We start from the raw sequence: 23,804 nt of genomic DNA, 5'->3' as shown, positions 1-23,804 counted from the left end.
TTTGATCTGTTACATCGCCATCTTTGAGCTTCTCCGCTGCCTAATCTCTGCCTTTATTCACAAGCAAACCAATAGTGACTTTAAAAACAGCGATCGCAATCGAAGACATAATCGTCCAGTGAAGAATTTTAAAATCGCTTTGTTCTGTTTCTCTGCTCGGTCACGAAGCCATGCTTTGAAGCGGCGTTGTATACGGAAATAAACAAATCAAAAGGTGTGTCTATCGTCTATCTATAGCGATACTCACGCTGACGTCACCAGCTTAGTCACGTGTCGTTGTTGTGGTTCGTGGTTGGCAAAAAGAACGCTTTGGAGAGCGCGATAAGGCAACAGTTTGAGTGATGGGTCAGTGATATCTTTTGTTCAGGAACAATGCCAGTGAGTTGTTGTGTGATAAATTGTGCAAGACGGTTTAATAAAAGATCGGGGATGACATTTTTGAGGATTCCCGATCGGGAGCCTAAAAGATCAGCTTGGATTAATGCAATTTGCCGAAAGAATGGGTGCCTTTAGAGCACGAGCGCGTTTGCAGCGTTCATTTTCTCTCGGGTAAGTACAGGCGGCTCAGACGTTGAATACGATTATTACGTGACATTATGCCGTTGGCGATTGCGTTACAATTTTAGCCGTTTATGAGACAATGTATGGGAATGTTCAATGAACCACCTCTAGGAACCCAGAGACATCAAAATAACGCAATGCAAACATAAGGTGAGCCATTTTATTCAAAATATTTTCTACACGTAGCATTAAGAGTAATTTTCGAAGCATTCTTATACATTGTCTTATCAACGGCTAAAATTGTAACGCAATCGCCAACAGCATAATGTCACGTATTAATCGTATTCATTCAACGTTTGGGCCGCCTGTAGGGTAAGTTCCAATTTTTCTTAATGCTTCCAGCAGAAAAATGTCATAACACAAACTTTGGTTTTGGGGTATTGCTAATCTATCATTATTTTCTGTGTATTTTGTTTTTTTCTCTTTCGGCACTCTGCCATTGCAGCAAAGAGTAGAGCGTATAAATTTTCGGGCTTGTATCACTTTTGTCACACTCTTGTCTTGAAGAACAAACAACAGACGATCCGAATGACCCAGATTATGTTCCGAGCCTTCTCATGGGTTACATGGAGGTAGGATGCTTTGAACGCTGCCAGAAAAAAAAGGCAAGGTACCTGCGTTGCCTTAGGCGGTCTGAAATAAAAGAGAAAGCCAAGGAGGATAGAAAGAACTCCTCGAAGGGGCAGAGACACTTCTAGACCTTTCACTAAGCAGTGGAAACACTTCAATCCAAACAGTGACATCATCCATGGATGACCTAGATTTATCACGTACGTAAATTTCTCTCGAATGTTTTGTTTAGTCCTTATGATTTGTCCGGTTGTTATCGTTGTGGGGGTTGTAGGGTAGTTTTAAGGAGTATTTCAAATCTTCAAATAAATACAAAATGGTCAGGATGTGTAGCCTCCCCACCTTTCCCCCTCCTTCTCAAGGAAGGGGACTGGAAATTCCAGAAGAATTTGGATCTCAAAAGCCATAACATTAAAAGGACGCAACATGCTAGGGGTAGTCTTTAAAAATTCCTTCCTTAGGGTGTCAGGGGGATGTGCATATTTACTAGAACCATGGAAAATCATGAACATTCCACCAAAAGTGTTGTTGCAGCTGATAAGTTGCTCCTGCATCGTAAAAAATTGGAAACTTGGTGCGTCTCATTATACAGTATGGATTTTAGAGACCAGTTGTGAAAGAGGACATTGGAAAATAATATATGCATATTGAGCTGGAATTGGGCTGCACCCTGCCCCCCGCCCCCCCACCTTTCCACACCAAAACAATAACGAGAAGTATTCACCCCTGATTTGTTCGTCATATGATGCATTTATAATTTTTGGTATCAGATGGTGAACCAAGTGCTGACAGTCAGGAGGGTGAGGAAAAGTACACCCAGAAGCTGAAATAGGAGATCAAAATGCTCTATGATGAGATCAGCAGGTTACAAGAAGGGAATAGGAAACTAAAAGAGGAGCTCAAAAGTGTTAAATTTGATGAACATTTTCTTGAACATGGAAATACCACGAAAAAAACAAAATTTTTTGCAGGCTTTCCTGACTATGCAACCTTCATTTGGGCATTAAATTTTTGTCTATCAGTATTGCCATGTTCAACTGTGTTGTCCAAAGGTAGCATATTTCTTTTAATTTTCATGAAACTGAGGCTTGCTCTCCTTAATCAAGATTTAGCATACAGATTTAACATCTCAGAGGGTTTAGTTTCAAGATTGGTGAATGAAGGTTTGCCAGCATTAGCCTTCAGGTTATCTTTTCTAGTTAGATGGCCCTCAAAAGAAGAAGTTTCTCGTACTTTACCATCATTATTCAAACCAAGATATTCAGCGTGTAGGGTAATAATTGATTTTATTATATGGCTGTGTCTCACAAGGACTGGGAACTACCGAATTCACGAATTTGATTGGCTGAAATCGATATTGACCGCGGTCTAGATTTTCCCATCTCCACCGGCATCTAGACCGGTTTCATTTTGCGTTGAAAAAGTAGCAAACTTAAATACAAAAATGTTCACCGTTTTCTTTTATTTTCTTCTCAATCATTTATGGAAGTGCCCAAAAGCCTGATAACAAAAAAAAAAAGTAAAGAGGACGAGCCAATTTCGGCAGGTTTGAGTTAAGCTCATCTCCGTTTGCAAGCAAAATGTCAGCAAACCAGTTACATTAAACGAATCTACGTTTTCTTCTTTGCCATATAATAAACATCTTATTAACCGAGCTAGGTCGGTCTGTATTGGAGAATCTTGACCTCGGTCATGTGTACAGACCTCACTGCGTTCGGTCTGTACTCACGACCTCGGTCAAGATTCTCCCATACAAACCTCCTGCTCGGTTAATAAGAGCTAAGTACAGAAATATTTTGTGAAAGAGCACGTAATCGGACACTGCGAGCTCTTACATGGTCCAATTACAAGCATCATAACACCATTAAAATATTAGTTGGTATTACCCTAAGTGGTGCCATTTCTTTTGTCTCAAAGGCTTTGGGGGGTGGGGGGGGGGGGCGGGGTAGAGCGTCAGATAAACAAATAACTCAACAATCAGGATTCTTGAATCCGCTAGAATATGGAGACCTTGTTCTTGCAGATAGAGGGTTTTAATAGAGGAGAAGTTGGCCTCAAGGGGTGCTAGGCTTGCAATCCCAAGCTTCACGAAAGGCAAGAAACAGCTAAGCATGAGACAAGTGGAAATGTCTCGTAGACTTGCCAGAGTTAGGATTCATTTTGAGAGAATGATGGAGAGAATAAAGAACTTCAAACGTTAACTACTAGCAGGAATCTTACCTCTCTCTGGTACCTCATGCAGATCATATTATGATAACAGCGGCAATAAGCAATTTACAGCCAAAATTAGTTAAGTAGTCATCAGTGCATTCAATGACTTTGTCAAAAAGATGGTCTCTGTGATGAAAAAGACAGGCTTGGTTCCTCCATTGTACAAGGTATGAGAGAATGTAAAAGTAAATTTTTTAAATGTCAAAATCTTACCAAAAGGTCCTAAACTACCCACCACCTTACGGGAAGGATAAAAAATTACCACATTTGAAATTAACTCTAGGTTCCAAAGCTTTTCTATAGTAATCTGAACAGTTATAATAAGGCAGCCCTCTACAGTAAGCCCTCCCTGATTAACCCTCACAGGAGGTAAGGAAAGTGGCACCCACCCCTCCCCTGTTTCCGTCAACATCTGAACCAGACTGTCTTCTAACTTTTCTGGGTTTGTTTTGCATCACTTTTCTACCTTTAAGTAATATTATTGTGTTCAAGAAAAGTTAACTTATTAACAGAAGGCATTACTTATTGCTAAATTATCAGTCACCAGATTCCATGACAGCCTCTGTTGATGGATTGTTGTTGTTACTCTTCAAGATTGTTTGTTGTTAACATTTGTTATTTGTTGTATTTGCATTGAGAAAATGTCGATAAAGTGAAGCATTTGGTCTAACAGTTTTGAACAGATTATAAACTGTAAATGCTTTGAAGACATGGTGCTATGTTAATTTTAAAAGTTCCCCCCTGAATTTAAAATTTCTTGAAGGTTCTTAAGTACGTAATAATTATGCATTACCCTATAAGCCTTGCAGTCATCATGCAAGTCATTGACACTTGTCTCACACATATCCCATACGTACATCTGGTAACTACTTCTTTCATTCTGGATTAACATTGTCACAAGAAATTTAATGCTGATCACTCCAGTCAGGTTCAAAAGTTCTATACTAGGCATAATGTCATTTTTGAATGACCCTGTAGGCATCGAAATGTTCCAAAATTTGCAGTGAACTTATTCATCACTTTTGCACTCTGGACAATACCATTCAGCTCTGGGTTTTCTACGAACACCAACACATGAAAAGTGGAACCAACCAATGTCACACGACACATTGTCGCATTCAATCATTTTCCCAAATTCTGGCTCATTGCAAATACAAAATAGAGGTTGAGCACTGCCTTCCTCATCTATTTCACATTCATTATCAATTCCGTTCAAACTCCTTGTTAATATCTTTGGCAAGAGATAGCTATGGAAAAAAGATTCACATTTTCCTAGGAGTTGTTTTCCATAGTCCTTATCATACTTGATGTGTTCCACAATATGGATGCACTTGTTTGTGCACACACACAAGTCACCAACTTCAACACCGAACAGGTGGTTAACGTGTATCTTCCAGCTGCAACTGGGTGTAGTATTGATGAGTTGTCTTGAGATTTCCATCCCTGTCTAAGCAGAACTTAGAGTCAATCCTTGCTGCCTCCATGGGATCAACATCCTTGTATTTGTATGGATACAAAATTTCTAGAACTCTTGGCTTGCAGCAATTACATGTTGCTACGCCATCAGCGGATGCTCCAATGTATGGCCTGTTCTCATCAATTAGAAAACCTGAGTGTCTGCATGCAAAACCCGCATGTTCCTCTGATTTAATCGTGACATAGAGATCCCTTGCTTTGTCTTCATTGTCAGTTCCCCATTTTACTGGCTTTACTTTGCTTAGATCCTTAAGTCATATCCCATAATTTTTCTCAACATATTTTCTGGAGGGGTGGTTGCTTTCCTTCTGAACAATTCATGAGCTATGCTGCCAGTTATCCTTCCTCTTCGATGTTCAAACCAGAGAGGGCAAATGGCCTGGTCCCTGGTCAGCTTTTCTAGTTCTACAATTTGATCTTGTGTTATTCTGGAGAGTGTTAACAGTATTTCCTTGCTCTTGACTTGAAGCTCTTCCTCTGAAAGAGATGAATACTTCTCTTGATGCAGTGACGTCATTGGCTCTGGAATATAATTTACCTCATTCTCATCCTCTGATGCACTACTATCTTCTGGGTCCAGTTTCGGAATCAGTGTAAAAAAATGCAGTTCTGGGACAAGCTGTCTGAAGGCTTTTCAACTCATTAATGTCAGGATGAGCTGTATTAGGCTGATATGAGACTGACTGCACTTCCCTGTGACGATTTTGTTTCAACAACTTCTTGAACTGAGCAACAGCTTTGGGATTTAGCTGATAAGACCCCCCCAAAAAAACAGGAAAGGTGAAACTGTTACTCCATCATTTCATAAAATTTAATATTTAGCTCACTGTTTATTCCAGTCAAGAAAAATATGCATACCCTTCTTTGACTAGTAGTGTGCTGCACATCATAGTTGACGTGAATTTACATCTTCTCCATTAATTTATTTTTTACAAATTATCTTCCGGACTTCTGTGAAATATCATTACTGGAAAACTGCAAATGGGGTGGGAGTCTCGGGCATTGGAAATCTGGGTACAAGGGCAGTGAGCTCTAACTATCTTGCCATCTATTGGGGTCAGTGGTTTTTTCTTCAACAGTCACTGACCATTCACTAATTTAATAATTGGTTCATGGAGTCTCTATTTTTCTTTTTTCTTCTTCCTTTCTTTTGTGTTTTTGAAAGCACAACTTTTCATCCCAAAACCTCTTGGCATTTCTTTCTAGTACATGTCACCATTTCCTAGCCGAGAATTTACCATACAAATTGCAACAATAACAATCATGATAAATGATCGTAATATTTAATGGAGATGATAAACTATTGGATACCTTCTCTCTGAATGTGCGATTCCACTGAAAAGCCACGCTACTGCAGGATGATTTTGTTAGGCGCAGTTTCACTGATGCTTCCACTTTAAAAAGCACTGCAGCCACGTGGCTGCACACTTCCCCTAATCTGTAGAGTGAGAAAGAAAGAAGCTACCATTTTTGGACCTCCGGAGGAGTGGTAAAGGCGCATCTGTCAATATGAAATAACTTACCCAGCCATGCAGGTGCAATGTGCACAATGAACAGTGGCTTCCTTCTTTCGAAGACAAACCCATGCCTCGTGTACATGTGGTTTATCGTTTGAACGCTGAGGTGGAATAACTTTTCCTTTAATGAAACAGAACGGTACATCTTCATCAATAGTGTGAAACCGGAGAAGTTTCACATGGCCGCTTAGAAAAAATTCATACGCTTCTAGCGACTTGTACGCCTTCAAAGACTACCTCGTGTAGATGCCTGTGTAGCTTACAGTTCTTGTTGATGCTACGTCTAGAGATTTCGAACTCACGCCCTGTTGAAGAGACTCGAGGAGCCCGTTGAGAATTGAAAGACAGAGCGAGCGAGGTTCGACTAGAAAAATAAGTAAAAATACATGTGAAGAAGAGCCGAGCGATATGAAAAATACAGGACTGAATATAAAGACTTACAAATGTTTCCTGACTGTAGCGATGACGGTGAAGCTAGGTGGAGTATAGATTCCGCAACAATATTAACTTGAAGCTAGAGAAAACGTTGAAAAGATTGGCGCGCTAGGAAACCATAGCGTTTAAATAGTCCTAATATGCATACATAAATGGCAAGCTAAAATAAAAATTCGCACGTGGAATCCTACAGCCTGGTGTGTCTATTAAATATGTGTATATCACCGAACGTCAGATCAGGCCAGGAAAGGGGATCATTGTCCCGTTCTTTCAATGCGTAAGGATCTGGAAGCATTATTTCTTCATTGCTGGCTTCATGGACTGGCCCCTGATTACATTAGAGACCTACTTCGATTTAACATTTCTGGTCGCACACTAAGATCTTCAAACAACAGGTTGCTTGATGAGCCTCGAGCAAATCTTAACACGTACGGTGAAGGGGCTTTTTCCGTGGCGGCACCAAGGTTCTGGAACAAACTACCCTTCCAGATCAGACTTTCATCATCAGAGGCAGTTTTTAAGGCTAATCTTAAGACTTATCTTTTTAAGCGTGCATTTGATTTGTAGTTTTTACTTTTTATTTGTAGCCTAATTGTATTATATAGTGTATTTAATTCTTAGGATTTTAACTTTTAGGATCTAGGTTTTTTAAAGGATTAGGATTTTAATTTTTGGATTTTAAACTTAGGATTTTAACTTTAAAGTATTGTAAAGCGCCATGGACAATTAGTGGAAAATGGCGCTATATAAATGTATATTTATTTATTTATTTATTTATTTGTTTGTTTGTTTATTTATTTATTTATTTATTTATTTATTGCTGCGTCCTTTGTAGGTTGGGTTAGCTTCGTAGCGTGACTTTGCAACGGGGTCAAGGGCTGTAAAATATTCAGAGAGCCCTTTGACCTCAGAAGACGCCATATCTTTTGCCAACCGCGCATTGCGCATGTGCTAAATATGACGTAATGTTATTGTTATAAGAATATCGAAACAAAGAGTGTTTTCCATTATGCTAAAGATTCCGGAAATTTCGGTCAGCGGTCCGCGCGCACCTATGATATGGGACAATTTTGCTATTTTTAGAACAAATTGCGCCATCTTGACGTCTTATATCCGCGTGGATCCACGCACATGACAGGGGCTCTCGCGTGGACGTTGTCACGTTGCGTGATCAAATGGTGAGAGTTGAGAGATTATCTTGCGTATTTTTCATAGCGATGGCAGGGAATAAGGCAGGGAATACGAACCAGGTCGCTTACATCTAGTTTTATGCTCTGAGCTAACTGAAAAGGTGGGTTTTTCAGGGTCGAAAACAAGACTTCAATCTCGCGCTGGGAATGAATAGTAAGATCTGCTCGCGCTAGTTGTAAGCTTACGCGTATGTTTTTGCGTTTGTTCTGACTTAAGAATGTAGCAAGAAAACTCTCTCCTCTGGTATCGAGTTAATTTGTGAGTTTCTCAGACGATGGTTAATCATAACCAAAACCTGTTTTGATGGTTTCTTATTGTTTCCGCTTGTTTGGTGAGTTTGCAAAAGTTTTTGAAAGGAAAGTCTCAGTGACGCGTAGAATCAGCTCATTTGCATAGTGCAGCCCGTGCACTTTCAAATCCGAGTCGGTGTTTTCAATTGTCAACAAATCTTGACAAAGATTTCTTTCGTTATCTTTTGTACTGAGATGCTGTAACAAATTTCACGAACGCAAAAAAGGCTACTAACATCATGTGTGTTTCTTCAACATAAGCATAGTGAAGTTTTACACTGCGAAAATGAAAATAAACAAGGAGTTTTGATAACTCGATAAACAAAATCGAAATCGTTATTCGAAGTTGATTGAAGAAAGCGTCATCGTAACTTTGCTGATTATTTCTGCTTTATTCACATATTTTCAGTCTAGCTTTCAATGTGTTCTCGAACATATATCAATCTTAAACATATTTAAAAACTATAGAGTTATTGTTTGAGTTCGATGTACGCTTCCACACGAAAGTGCGGCGGAAGTACAATTTGTCATGTTTACTGACCGTACAAAACACGCATCGGCGGGCGCTCTCATTCATCGACAACAGATAATTTACTGGGTTTTTACACGAATAAAACTGAGCAGTATCTACGGACGTAAAGTTATTGGGCCTTGATGGAACATCAAGCGTTGCTTACAATTCAGGCGAAACTCCAACTAGCAATTATTTTGTTTTACTTTTCGGTCGCGATAGACTGGCGAATTCCTCGCAAGCGTGTGGCAAGAGGAGTTAGGAAACTATGAAGTCTTGAAGCTCTGCTATATCTAAATGTTTCCAGCTAGTTTTTTGCTGTGTAATGGAAAAACTGTTAATCTTCAACATATGTGAAATTTAAAGTGGAGTAATGTACAGCTCATGTAAAAGCGATATATATAAGCGATATATATAAGCTTAAAGGGGAACATACCTAAATTCGACACTGTCTTACTTCACTCAAACTGGAGCAGCTTACGACGAAAATACTTAAGCAAAATTCCAACAGACGTAAACGCGTTGAGTTGTGGGCCAAAAACATGAAAAATTGCGGGAATTTCGGATGCCATTTCCCACGTGCGACATCCACAAAAATCCTCGCAGCATGTACGCGCGTGTGTCGCAGGCGATGGCGCAATTTGTTCTGAAAATAGAATTATTGCCCCATATCATGGGGACAACCCCAATACTAGAAATGGCGCGCGCTTACGGTCTCCGTCCCCGATTATGGCTCCTGTCCCGACACAGTTTAGAACGGCCATATTTATTCTTCTATAAAAGAGGAGGAAGTATTCATATATTGGGCTTACTTCGACAATTTCTGTGGGTTAGGCTGAGGATTTTAGTTACAAACGAGATGAACCTTGAGGTTTGAAACAGTTCGTGAGTTAGCAGTATGCAAATGCAGCGAGATATTTTTATTTTTAGTTACACAGGTAACTTAATACTTTTGTTTTTCACAAGGAGTACATTCAATTAGAGGTCACGAATCGTCGCTTCTAGTTCTTAGGACATGTTTTAGAGGAGACGAGACTATTAAGATTTGAAACCGTTCTAACGTTTACAATAGTAAGTGCAGGTGACGATTGTTTTATTCTTGTTGCATACAAATATAACGAGATATTTTTATTTTTTAGTTACAAAGGGTAATTTGACACTCTTGTTTTTCACAAGGGAGTAAATTCAATTAGAGCTGACGAATCGTCACCACTCTTTCCCAGGAGATGTTTGCTATCTTCAGTTACAAATAGTAACTTAACACCTATATGGGAGTAAATTCAATTAGAGCTGACAAGTTATCGGCTATTGTTCCCAGGATATTAAATGTGATTGGTGAGTGAGGGAGTTATGCATGTGCACGTGTCACACCAATCACAGTGTGGGTTTTATCAAAGAATGCATCAAAGAAAAAAATATGATGGTATCTACATTAATCTGGAGACGTGTCAGATTACTGTAGTTTGTTCAGTCAAACGTTTTATGGCTTACTATTTAGCTATCTTACCATTACCGATGTAACATCGTATGCACATAATAAATTCCCAGTTTCTTTCTTGCTGTACATAGCAACCAAAAAAACTTGTCAAATTAACCAAATCATTACTGTAAACAGCTCCATGAATGCTCCTATCTCCAAGACTTCACAAAAAAAAAAAAAAATAACTCTTGCAAACCTTGTGCAAGAGTCGGTACAAAACATGGACCCCTCAATCTGGACCCCCTACTGGACCCCCTTTTGGACCCCACCTGGACCCCTTCTGGACCCCCATTTGGACCCCCTGGACCCCCATCTTAACCCCTTCTGGACCCCCATCTGGACCCCCATCTGGACCCCTTCTGGACCCCCATTTGGACCCCCTCTGGACCCCCTATTTTCTCTTCTGGAAAATACGGGCTTTATTTAATCAGTGGGCAAAATGTGAAGAAATAATGAATTCACGCAGCATTGTGAACCGCAGTTGACTAAGTTTATTTTTTAGAAACCTGGTTAAAATTTTCAAATAACTTAACTCGGTTAAAGGTTGGTTATGACGAAACAACAGGGTTATATTTTATGAGTGGCCACATTGAAATAGATTATGAAGTTGGTAACCTCAATTGACGTGATGACGTGGATAAACCAACAAAACGACAGACTTTGAGAACTACAGTCTTTTATTTTCTTGATTCTTTTTCTTTGTTTTCGTGTCCTTCAGTTTCTTTACATTCACAGCTAAGCCAGTCTCTCTTCCCTCTCATGCGCACTATACATTAACCTGCGAACAGGCTCCGGGTGAGCCCGAACGAAGCGAGGGAGCCTGTAGACATTCTATTGATGCCGCCGTTCTATGATACCAGCTCCCGGCATCATGATATGATTGGTTAAATCGCTGACTGTTTACATCTTTGAGATGAATATTTGACAGATCTTTGTAAAATTATACGACTCCAACGGTTCGTTACAATAGTACATTTGCCGTTCTCTTTTAAGTTTCGGTCTCTCGACCCCTCGTTATTTCACAAGTGATTCTGAAGGGTACTTTATGCTCTGTTACGAGGAGGAATTTTAAGTAGAAGCTAGTGGAGTGGAGCCGTTTGGGGGTGCTATAGCAATTTTTTTAGAGGTCAAAGGCATGGTCTCCGGACTTTCCGCTGTTATCTGCTCGTCGCTTCGCAGAGTTTGACACCTCTATCATGTGCTTATAATTTCTTTAGGCTCATTTCAGTATTGCAAAATATGTTTTAAGCTCTCTACGTATTGGCTCTGGAGGGACAAAGTGTTTGAAATATTCCGTGAACATGTTGCTTACTTGCACTCTATATTATGATGCCCGGCCCGGCTATTTAATTAGCTCGATTAGAACTGTTTGCAAGTACCGAAAATGTAGCTTCTTGACAGGTCTAATTACCTCATTGACTGATTTGTTACAGGCTTATCACCAAGGGCGGATAGGCACATCAAAAACAAAGTCTACAGGCTCCCCTGTCCCCACCCCAATCACTTTGCTCTCCGAATTCTTCTGTTTCGCGTTCGCCGATATTTTTTCCGTCCTCGCCGGGAGCCTGTTCGCAGGCTAACTATACATGAATTTTCAAGGCAGTTCTTTCGAACATAGTGTTGATTTTGTGTGGACGTCAGAGTGCTCTCCACTGCCGTCGAATGAATGGTCCTTGAATTTGACTGGAATCCTACCATGCATGACTTTTATACCCGAAGGAACATCGAGTCCTTTCACTAAGAACTTTGCGTATTTTTTCATTTATGACAAAAAGAAACACTTGGTTTGGAGCATCTTTATCGAGCAGCATGAATTATGGCATCTAGAAACTGTGAAACGCTCTTGGTCCACAGCTGTTATGTTTCGAAAATGCACTTCACCTAAAATTGTTCACGAATTCATTCATTCGTCTGCATTTCTTGCCATTTTAATAAACTGCCGCTTCCCTTTGACGTACTCTTGTGTTCTTTTCGGAGGTCGATTAAAATTTCTCCTTCTAAGGTGAATGAGCGCTTCCTGTTCAGACCATGGTTCAAGTGTGAAGGTTCCTTGCAAACTTGGCTGATATGGGATACCCGACACCATTAGGAAAAAACTAGAAATCCGCTCCAGTAATACAACTGTTTCAAACTGTTGTTACCACTCGCCATGTTCAGTACAAGATTATGCACTTGTTTGTGCCACAGTGAACAACATCTCACACACAGACCGTGATAACTGCCGCGTTTCACGAAAAAGCCAATGCACGGCACTGATAAGAGACCACAAACCTACGTTGCACCACGCATAAAGGTAGTTTAAAATTAACATAACTCGTTAAAACATTTCTTGTTCTTCAATTAATTTCCATGGTAACAGTTAACCCGGTTTAAGTTCAATGAATTGCCAAAAATAGCGGCCACTCACGATTTTTCGGTAACCCGGTTAATCGTAATTGATTAATTAGGAATAACCCGGTCAACTCTCATAGTGCGGCCGCAGCCATTATATTATTCTAGACACAATGCTGCGTGAATTTATTAATTTCTTCACATCTTGCTCACTGATTAAATAGAATTTATCGTGTTATGTTCTAAGTTTAATTATCTAAATCAGAGCCCGTATTTTCTGGAAGAAAAAATAGGGGGTCCAGATGGGGGTCCAGAAGGGGGTCCTGAAGGGGGTCCAAAAGGGGTCCAGATGGGGTCCAGATGGGGTCCACAAGGGGGTTCAGTAGGGGTTCCAGATTGAGGGGTCCACGTTTTGTACCGACCCCATCTATTCTGAGATCCTGGACACCTGGATAATCAATATCACGGGATATCAGAAAGGCAAACACGGCAAGTGACTGGCTGATTGTTAATTTGTTTATGGTAAATGTAAGAATCATAAGAGTGTCTACAAAAGGTATTATTAAAAACAATTCAGGAAAGTACTTACAGTTTAGCAGTAGTTTAAAGTGCACCTAGCCCCAAGTTGCTTCATGCTGCTTAAAAAGTACAGGTCTAAACAAAACGAATTTCAATCGATCAAAGCTAGGTTTTTGGTTGAGCTCTCTATAATCATAACATTAGCCTTATATCCCTTGATTTCATAAACTAAATACTACCTATAAAAGCTCTCTTCTACAAAAGGGTCATATTTTACAACAGAGAGTCACTCAAAGAAAAACGCCACAAGATCAAAACAGCCCTTAAGTTTTCTTTACAACTTTTAGTTTACCTGTACCCCCACCTCACATCCAGCTCTCCACTCCTGATACGTAGCTTAAGTCCACAAAGACGTCTTTCCCGTCGACGCTTGAAGCATTGCAAATAGCTCTCAAAGCTTTTTAAATTGCTATAAAAGAAGCTTGTAATGATTGATGAAAGTTAAGAGTCTTCCTAATCAAAACATAACCCTGACTCCAGTGACGAAAAAACATTTTTTGCAACAAACTTTGGACGTTTAGTCCCTAAATATATTGGAAGGCTTAGGTTGTTTTCCATTGTCTTAAGCAAATAGTCAGAGGATTGACTAAGGTGCTATTGTGTTTGTTTCCTGGATATAGGTCATTAGCATCCCCCACCCCAGACTCCCTACACGCAGTCATGTAACAATTCAAACACGACTTCCAAAGGGCATAGCAAATCCAGGATTCAGCCAAATGCAATACCTTTTTCCCAGAAATGCTTCGATTGACACAAGTAGTTTCATCTAAGCAAATAGCCATTTTCGGGGTTAGGTGTACATTAAATTGCACAGTATTTAAAATAAATCATACTGGTGTAATTGTGTTATAACATAACTCTTCTTACATGTATGCATCAATCAATTTCAGTATTGGTACTTAAATTTTTGGAAAAAAATTGGCAAATTCTCCAGGTTAGGGGCAATTAAATAAGTAGATGCAATGCCCTAGGATAAGGGGAAGAGCAAGAAAGAAGGTAAATACCCTGCACCCAGGCTCATCTGGAAAATAACACTGCTCAAAACTTGCTAAATCATAGGTTCTGTTCACATGTGTGTTTATTCTTCCACTGGTCACAACATCGGGTAAAAACATTTTGATTTTTTTGTTTTATTATTTAGAAAATAGTACAAGGAAAGTACACACACTGATTGGTTTAACATTGTTTCTAAAACTCGATAGAAACAAGCTGTTGACGTAATGATAGTGCGAGCAAAGAAAATTTACTTTTTAGATGATCAAAATAGACAAGTTGTTTTCTTGTCAGGTAATTTACTATAAGAAATAGAAAAATGTTCTCCGTGTTTCTATTGGGGGAGGCTATTTTGTGAGCCTGCGAGCCCGAGCCTCGATCTACAAGCCGCGAGTTTCTTTTTGCGAGCCCCGAAAGATTCCCGCCAAAAAATCCACAAATGGGCATAATGCCCTAATAGGATATTTATTTCATGCGGGGTGCTTCCATTATGCCAATATCCGAGGAAAATGGAACAACATTTTTAGATCAAACCGGGCCAACTAAGAGGAATCGCACTCTTATCATTTTTTATTCCTTTTCCGAATTCCCTTCATAAGTGAAGAGAACTAGGGCAGTGAACCGATTTGTCAAAAATGGAACAGCAAATCTCGGTCGGACCGGTCCGACCAGAAAGTAGACCACGTCCAGAGGTGATCCCGAAAATTCCGGTCGGAAGAAACCGAAAGGGACCTTTACATTTGACTTCCAAACAAAATTTCAGGAATCTTTGGCATAATGGAAAACACCCACAGTCGTCATGTGTTGGTGCACTGTAGCACGGAAAGTGAGGCGATGGAGAGTTTTCCTCTCTTTTTTATTTCTACTAATTAAGCAGATATTATAGGACGCACATTTTTCCCATCTTGTTTTAGGTAACTGCAAGCGAGGTAAACGGAAGTGTTGTGACAGCGTGACTTTTCATAAGCTGACAGCTAGGATCACGAGATTCGTAACCATTGTAATCGGAGACACGAGTGATTTGCGAAAAAGATTTTTTCGAGAGAACACAGAAAATAGGCCACATTGTGACACTGGAAGAGAATGAAACAAGGATTTGTTGAGTACAAGTGAGTTGTGAGCGTGCGAGTTAACCCTTTGACGCCCAAGTGGCCATATACGGCCACTTAATGATCGTGCTCTTTGTACCACTTGTGACGTCATCAATTTAAATGTCATCAGATATTCTTGATAAGCAGATAGTAGTACTAGGCTAGGCCTTTCCGCACAATGGTCAGGTTTAGATATCGACGACATTCCGACGTCGCAAATCAAAAAACGACGTTATCAGTTTTGGTGCAAAAACGGTGGTAAAATGTCCAAATTTTGGCTTACGCGCATGCCCGGAATTGAAATTTTGCTCAATTTTGTGCCTAATCCTCGAAAAATCTCTCCTTTTATTAAAAAAAAAGCTTTCCTAGCAAAACTCAGGCTTATTTAGCGTCATGGCAGCTAAAAAACCTGACTAAACGGTTAAAAACGGTATTTTTTGGCTAATGTTTGGTATTCAAAGGGTTAAGGTGTACCCCACAAGTTTGCTACAGAGGTAAACTTTTGCTAATCTTGAATTAGTTTGAAAGGAGTTGTCAAGTGAATTTCTTCAGCGCAGTAAATCGTACTGACTTTAACTGGGCCGGGCAGATGGGTTTTATCCCCAAACTTTTGAATTGCTCGAAATAAGCAGTTGTCCAGTCCTTCGATTTTACAGGGGAACTATTTAAAAAATCACGATTAAGAGCCAAAAAAAAAGCAATAAATTCTGAATCTTTCGTGGCGATGCTTCTCGATATATCATCTTTATAATTACGTTAAATTCGCCTCACTTGAACATTTCCCTTTTTACATTTGGATGTTAGTCAATTTTACATAATCAACATTTTGATACGAAAATTTGCCAGGGAAACTCAAACTTTCACTCATATCTGAAACTATAAACTGACCTTCAAAATCCGTTTTGATACAGACGGAAAAATTACTTGCGCAGAATTTCATGGACGAAAGAAAATCGAAAAGAATGCATTGTAGCATTTACTGGGTAAAACATTTATTGCATTCTTGAAGTGTCTGAGAAGAGGATTAAGATAAAATTTTGAATGCCTAGGATTAAGACATGAGCAGGATGCCTGGCTACTGCCCAGGAGGGGGATAGGCACCGCTGTAATTGACTGATGCATTAAAAAAATCTATAAATTTACTTCAGTTTCAATTGCATGACAGAAAAACACCGGCGGTGATGTCTCTAAAGGAAATTAATTGCATTGCTGCTAAAATTTATTCAGAGTACTTTCCTTAACTAATGGTTATATTTTAACTCCAATTTAGGTAAACTACAAAATGGAGGGCCACTTATTTACATCTCATTGAATCACAAAAGTGCCTGTTGTATTATGCTTCTTTCGTTAAAAGGTTCTGACACATGTAAACGAGGTGGTCCAAAGTGGCCCTGCATTCTGTAGCTAATTTCCTTTCTTTATACACCAGAAAATGTTCAGCTACAGCCTCATAACATCGCATTACTTTTAATGTTTTATATAACAAGTACCTTGCATTTGCGATCGATATCTTCCAGAATCACAGCAATTCGTCCATTCATGGTCACTGTCATTCCACCAATGAAGCGAATTTGTTCTTCATGGATTTGAGTGCTGCGCACAAAGTCACAATCTTTGGTAAATATTTCCACATGCAGGCGACCAGGGTCGTCTGGCACTCCTTCCATACCAGCGATGACGACATGTTCACTCCGGTGAAATGCAATTCGAGACCAATAACGTCCTTGGAGTTTAAACTGCTTCAAATGGACGCCGTCTTCACTGAATATGTCAACACAAGGAGGAAACGACTCCACTACCATAACAGGGCCATTGGCTTTATATTGGTTACCCCCAACGGATTTTTTTCAGATCAGTCGAGAAGCCGGTAGGAAATAGGAGGAATTAAAGATTCATTCCCTATTAATCTAGATATGTTTGACTGGGTTGCGATAAAATGATGCTAGTTTGTTAAATCTTAAACTGTATGAAATAAACTTCAAACACCGGGCCTACAGACCTACAGCTGTAGATCAGCAAAATACTGCTTCCACAATTACCCTTTTAGATGATGTATTACGCATTTCTTCTCAAGAAACAACAAATCAACAACAGAGGAACACAAGACGTTGCTAAAGTTTTCCTCGTATCCACGCTGGTTAGACAATGAAGATGATAGGATAAGAAATTTACTTGCATGTTAAAGTATTTGGAAATCGTTGCAGGAGTTGGCAACTGTTGTTTCACGCATGGCCATGGCTTAATTTTTTTTCTCTTAATTGATCGGCATCAGTTAGAGACGCTGGTAATATTTTACAGAGAATTTGAATACCAATTATTGTTATTATTATATGGCTCATAGGTTCTCCATGGAAAGATCATTCTAATTGGCTCCCTGGTATAAGTTTCGGCGAATTGATTTTCAATTATTCCGCGAAAGAAAACCTGTTCTTGACAAGTAGCAATGTTGTTCCTTTCTGTTCCTTTCTGTTCCTTTCTGTCTGAACCCTACCTAGAGACTTTTTTAAAACTTTGCCAAAAGTTGCGTCTTATCATGATTATCAAAAGTTGGTAGTATAAAAAAAAAATTTCACCGTGCCGTTTTTGAATTATAAGTCCCTAACGCTGTAATTAACGGTGTTTTTAGCAGGTCATACTGTTGCTATGGTAGCCTTTGTGTCACGAAAATGATGACAACGTGTTCATCAATGATTGGGCAGTTGTTTTGATACCATGATTTTAGCATCAAGTGATAAAGAGTGGTTATAACGCCTGTCAAAATCTAAGTGCTGGAAACTGTTTTGATCCACCTTAAACTTGGTCGTCAGCGCCCTAGTAAGAAAAACACAGTAAGAAATACCTCAAAGAAAAATCTCTTTCGGTCCGTATTGGGGGATATTGGGGGCGTTCTTATTCTGCAAGCGTTGTCTATCAATCTCCTCTTAAGTTGAAACAAACCTTGGAGTCCAAAGATTAAAAATAAATTCTCCTTACCAGCTGGCATCATTTCTTTAGTGTTGGTTATAAGAATCTGGTGGAACATGAAGGCCTAGTTATATTTTAGTTATTTCCATCCCCGTCACTGAGGCAATTTACTGATTTCGTTTCTGAACTTATCTTATCTTGTTCAAAAGAAATGTTTTTCCTAACGAGCCGGTCTTCACAATTCTAAAGAAAGAAACCCCCCCAGAAATAACGGTTATTACGTTAAAGGCACACCCGTGTAAACATCTTTTGTTTTCTCTATTTTTTTAGTTGCATACACGTTCGTATTTTGATCAGGCTTACTTAGCTTTTAGGGGCAACGTCTTTAAATGAAGTGTTGATTGATTGATTTTTTTTGTTTTGTTTCGTTTTTTCATTGATTGTTTACAGTCGAACCTCCATGGCTCCTTTTTTATCCCCGGGGATGGTCTATACATTCACTCTTATTTCAACCTCTTTACAACGGCGGACTCTTCACAACGGCAGCGACCACTAACACACGTTCTAGCTGCCAAAATAACCTCTCGACAACAAGAGTTATTCGCTTTTGCGTAAATTTTTAAAAATAAAGCAGCGTTTTCAAATTTCTTCGGCGTAGTGTGGACACTGCCTCACGACGGGGGTACACACATAAAGTTCTGTAAAAAAAAATCGAATTTATTGAATTTTTATATTGAGAATTTCTGTTTCTGTAAGTTCAAAGCTCGTTTTCTCAAAAATTTTCAATAGCACAGTCAAATGGCTGTGTAAAAAGATTGAGTCTGCATACGAGTCAAGTGGCTCATCAGGCCGGCACTTATCTCCGGTTTCCGTAGCATGATGTGACTAGGAGGATTTCCACTTCCCCTGGACTGGATGCTAGTCCATCGCATGGTTATCCCCCATCATTAAAAGGTGCTCAACGCTGCTGATTAATCTTTTGAATTCCCAAGTTTGATCACATTTCGTCCGTATTATTTCATCTCCAATAGCTTCCTGTGGCTTATCGCATCCACTTTAAATTGCTGCTTTTAGTAGAAAGCTCTTAACAATCAAAGCCTACAATGCATTAAAGACTTTCTTCAAGCCCATTCCATTACAGCTCATCGCCTACGTCCCTGCGACCAGGGCCTCCTTAAGGCCCCAATAACTAATTACAAGACCTTTGGTGATCGCGCCTTTGCCCAATCTGGGCCATTTCTCCGGAACAAACTGCCAGTTGAAACACTTGAAACAGTTAAAGTGTTACTGTTTCTAAATCAAAGTTGAAGACACGCCTGTTCAAGCTAGCTTAGAATTTGTTTTAATGTTTTTAACATTTTATCGTTAAAGAGTTAATCGTCTTAACATTTTATAAATTTCAACTATTTTGTAAAGCGCTTTACAATATTTTTATAGTTTAGCGCTATAGAAATGTAATTATCATCATCATCATCATCATCATCATCATTATTATTATTATCATTATTATTATTATCATTTAATTCAGTGATAGCCATTTATACACCTGGGTGGAGAGAGGCACTGTGAGAGTAAAGTGTCTTGCCCAAGGACACAACACGATGTCCCGGGCGGGCCGCTCGATCCGGAGACGAGCGCACTAACCATTAGGCCACTGCGCAAAGGAAAGCGAACAAAAAATGGTTTCTCAAATGTCTTTATAAACAAAAGTTCAAGTGTTTAAAATAAAATTTATTGAATTATATATTTTTAAAAAATTCCATGAACAACAGGCGCAAATAATTTTAGAAGGGTGGTTTTAAGATATTTCTGCGTAAGCAGTTAGTAATGTTCTTCGCATAGTCTGATTTGCATAATATGTTTCGGAGCTGTGCTTTGTTGTGTCATAAAATAAAATTTATGGAATTACATTTTTCAAAAAAATCGTTCATATAACGGGATAAGGGAAGGGGATGGGGGGGGGGTGGGGTGGGGTAGAGCGCAAGATGTAAAAGAAACGTCGTTGTATTTTGTTTGTTTGTTTATTTTTTTTAATTTCCTGAAAATAAGTGTTAAATTGATACTGCAGTTCCCTTCCTGTTCCCTTCAAAAAAAAAAAAACAACAACCGCGCCCATATCTGCCACGAGTGACCAAATTGCGCTCTTGGATGTAACCATGGTAGATTTTTCTCTCGCAATACTGTTTACAAGCACAGTAATACTAAATTGCTGCTATGGCAAAATCGTTTTATCGCGTTGATATGGCCCATATCAAGCTGTAAGACATTTCTTAGTATTTTGATGCATTGCATTTAACAGTGAACACAATCGCTACATAATTTTAATATCTAGCGTTCAATATAGCTCTTTTTGCGTACCTTTGAAATATAGCAAACGCGGCTAACAAGAAAATTATCAGATTTTTATAATTTGATATTTTCTCATAAAATGTCTGCAAGGCAGTTTGATTAGAAACGTTTACAATCATAAGCGAATTGGTTCACTTTATTGAACAGATCCAGCACCCTTAACCACTAGGCCACGCGCCAGTTCATTGAATATATTCTACCAAAAACCCAAGTCTTAAGCTTCTTTCTGAAAAAATTGGATTCTTAAATGTAACTAACGTTTCTGACGTACAAGGATTGTTTATTTCAATTATGTCGTGTTTGTCATCATACAGCACTGTCGACTTAGTGATGTTTAAATATAATTTACTGAGGAGTAAGGAGAATAAAATTCTGATAACGTCACATAAAGTGCTATAGAGCCATCTGCGATGGCTTCGCTCTAGTTGTTCAGAGACAAACGATTCATTCTGTTGAAAACCAGAATTTAGAGCGGTCCTAGACTTGCTTGCACTGGAAATATAGCACTTTTTCTAAATCCAATTCCGCCTTTCTTGACGTGTTTACGAGTTGCCTCAGGGTAGAGGTTGGTCAAAGTAGTTTGAGTGCTATATATCTAAAACCCAGAAAAGTTATCTGAAGTGTTTTTGCGACTGGGTTAATTTGCAGTTTGCCAGCTTTTTCAGCCTCTGACGCAAATTTACTTAAGAGTGGCTACAATATAACGTCTTCTGTGCTCAAGTTCGATTCTGTTCCTATGTAGGTTTCTGTCAGGGAAATACATCTTAATACCATGATCGAATGATATTCTCCTTACCAATTGGCATGACCTTCTTTAAAACCTTTTTATTTGAGAATTTAACGACACATCAAGAAGATATGCTATGGATAGAATTCTATTGATTTTTATATCCTCGCTAAAGCAGTTTAGGAATGACTTTTCCTGATCTTATCATTCTTGGTTTGTTTTAAAATGTTCTATCAAATGCTTCAGTCTTCAGGTTTTTACGGCGAAGAGATATTATTGAAAACAAGGGTGGAATAAAATTTCGCTTCACTACAAGAGGTAAACACTTGTATTTCTGTTATTCTTTATTTTTATTTCGTTTTACAGCACAAATGAGTCAACAAAATTTAACAATACTACTGACTAGGTATCTGGTTTTGCGAAGTTCTCTTTCGCAGTCCAGCTCACGGGCAGACAAGCAAATGTTTCGTCTGATCTCCTGGTCACGCTGTTGCTAAATATAGTCAAAAGAACAACAACAAAACTTTAGGGAACAGACTTACTGGATTGTTTCTCAAAAGAAAGATATGAATGCTGCGTCGTTAAGACGATGATTGAGATTCAAAATTCCGACCGAAGGCTTCATAGCCACACTGACCTCCATCACTCATTTGACGGTGTGGGTCCGGAGAAATTCTAACATGTCTTCAGAGTTTTCATCACGATAACGCATCTGCAAAATTAAGGTTTATAACAAATAAAGAAGCTAAGGATACTCCCATTTACTTCTCGCAAGATCTGGCAGGACTGAAAGATGCCTGACCCAAGTACAGAGTGTGTGCATTGTCACGCAATAAAAAAACCATTCGGTGGATAAAGTCAAGAAATTGTGATATTATAGCCGATAAATAAAGAAGACAGTTCTCCAAGTTTAAGGTGTGTGCGTTCTCCCAAAGTTGAGATATTTGTCGAAATGTTCCGCGAAAAATTATAGAGCCTAGTACAGAACCGCCATGTTGGAGGACTTCCTTAGTCCTCCAATATGGCGGCCGGAAAATAGTGTAAACATCTGGAACTTACTTTGGCTATCTAGACAACTGATTATTTCAACCGAACCAAAAGACATTTACACAGGCACTTTTCCTAATACTTTAACTCCTAAAATGGCTAAAAATGACGAGATAAGTGTATATTTTTCGACAAATGCGATCTTAGCTTCATGTCACGCACCGTCATAACTCCGACATTCAAAATGCGCTGGTTTCCAAACGAAGGACGCTATTGGGCTGGAAATTTGTAAACAGACATAAATTTAGTACCTCTTATGCCTGATGAACCAAAGATAAAATCTTTAGGGGCTCTTTAGTTTTGGATTTGAGAATTTGATGACGTCACGTGAACACACTCTATAGAAAGAGATACCATATGAATCAAAAGCAGGGGTGGAATGGAAAGTAAGCTGTATTTCAAAGGCTCATAAGTAAACTATATCAAATGTAAAGGCCTGGTGTGGTATACTTAACAAGCACTGACTTATTAAAAGACCTTCCAGTTAATACCATCAATCGTATCGGCCTCGGTATTACAACCGCACCGTATAAAAGCAACAGGGAAGAAATGAGCAGCAGAAGAACTGTACAGCCCCGCAAATGATCCCCGCCCGCAAATGATCCCCAAATTGTACCGCAAATGATCCCTGGGGCCCGTTTCTCGAAAGCCCTGGAAACTTTTCGGGGCCGAAAAGCCATTTTTAGTTCATCTGTATCTAAAAACGGAGAAGTGTACAGGCCTGAAACGTCTTGTATGAAGGGAACCTCTGTTCATATTAAGAATACGTGAATACAACAGCTCTGTAATCATAAGGTTTGAGATTTTGCCCCTAGGGCTCGTTTCTCGAAAGCCCCGGAATCTTTTCGGGCCCGTAAAGCTATAGCCTTCTACTACTTTCTTCTAACAATATTTATTTATCGAAGTGCCAAAAGCTTGAAGAAATAAAAAGTATAGAGGTGTACAGGCCCGCAAATGATCCCCAAATTGTACCGCAAATGATCACTAAGGACCGGAAATGATCCTCAGATTGTACCACAAATGATCCCGGACCGGAAATGGTCGCCTCGCCATAAGATTTGGAAATGTGAGGACCCAGGAATTTGGACAGTGGATTTAAAATTTATCCAACCGTCTTTTTTTAGTACTGTGTAACTCAGAAAACCGTGAACATTTGGATTTGATTCCAAAAGGTTAATTTGGTTCTGAACCAATCGCAATAAAGTACAGGACACGCGAGAAAACCTCAAAACCACAACCAACAGGTCATGTTCGATATATCAATATTCTAACATCGATCCGAGGTTTTCGGGTCAAAATTGAAAATTATTTGAGTTTCCTTTGTCTTTCAATTCTCAAAAGAGACTTGGATACAAAGAAAACATCATCAAACATAGACGTTTGTCCTAAAAGCCTCGGATCCATGTTTTTCGTTATCAAATATTTTGTTCTCGGAAATATTAGCTTGTCAAGCTACTCTGAAATTCGAGCTTAAATAAAGTTTATGTATGTATGTGTGTATGTATGTATGTATGTGTGTGTGTGTGTGTGTGTGTGTGTGT

At 39.1% G+C, this 23,804-nt stretch overlaps 1 protein-coding gene and 1 pseudogene across 3 annotated transcripts; one reads left to right on the top strand and one right to left on the bottom strand.

The window, feature by feature from the left end:
- Nucleotides 1-734: 734 nt before the first annotated feature.
- On the top strand, nucleotides 735-4,176 carry LOC145487782 (uncharacterized; annotated as a pseudogene).
- A 1,205-nt stretch (nucleotides 4,177-5,381) lies between these two features.
- On the bottom strand, nucleotides 5,382-17,040 carry LOC145486322 (uncharacterized). 3 transcript variants are annotated; one of them, XM_081464960.1, is made up of 2 exons: nucleotides 16,727-17,040; nucleotides 5,382-5,567 (listed from the first exon to the last, which is right to left on the bottom strand). In XM_081464960.1, the coding sequence occupies exons 1-2, from the start codon at nucleotides 17,036-17,038 to the stop codon at nucleotides 5,382-5,384; spliced, it is 498 nt and encodes a 165-aa protein (XP_081321086.1). In that variant the 5' UTR covers nucleotides 17,039-17,040. The 3 variants fall into 3 exon arrangements, with proteins under 3 accessions (XP_081321086.1, XP_081321087.1, XP_081321088.1); XM_081464961.1 differs by lacking the exon at nucleotides 5,382-5,567 and adding an exon at nucleotides 13,170-14,119; XM_081464962.1 differs by lacking the exon at nucleotides 5,382-5,567 and adding an exon at nucleotides 13,170-13,561.
- Nucleotides 17,041-23,804: the final 6,764 nt, after the last annotated feature.

The sequence above is a fragment of the Orbicella franksi genome, chromosome 5 (assembly GCF_964199315.1).
Source record: "Orbicella franksi chromosome 5, jaOrbFran1.1, whole genome shotgun sequence".
NCBI classification, from domain to species: Eukaryota; Metazoa; Cnidaria; class Anthozoa; order Scleractinia; family Merulinidae; genus Orbicella; species Orbicella franksi.
The sequence above is the reverse complement of the archived record's forward strand: the minus strand, read 5'-3'. Positions and strand labels throughout refer to the sequence as shown.

Excerpts from the sequence above, each read along its gene's own strand:
- LOC145486322 (XM_081464960.1), bottom strand. The coding sequence starts at position 17,038 with ATGGTAGTGGAGTCGTTTCCTCCTTGTGTTGACATATTCAGTGAAGAC. Across the intron at positions 5,568-16,726 it reads ATATCGATCGCAAATGCAAG|CTAAATCCCAAAGCTGTTGC; the intron begins GTACTTGTTATA and ends GGGTCTTATCAG.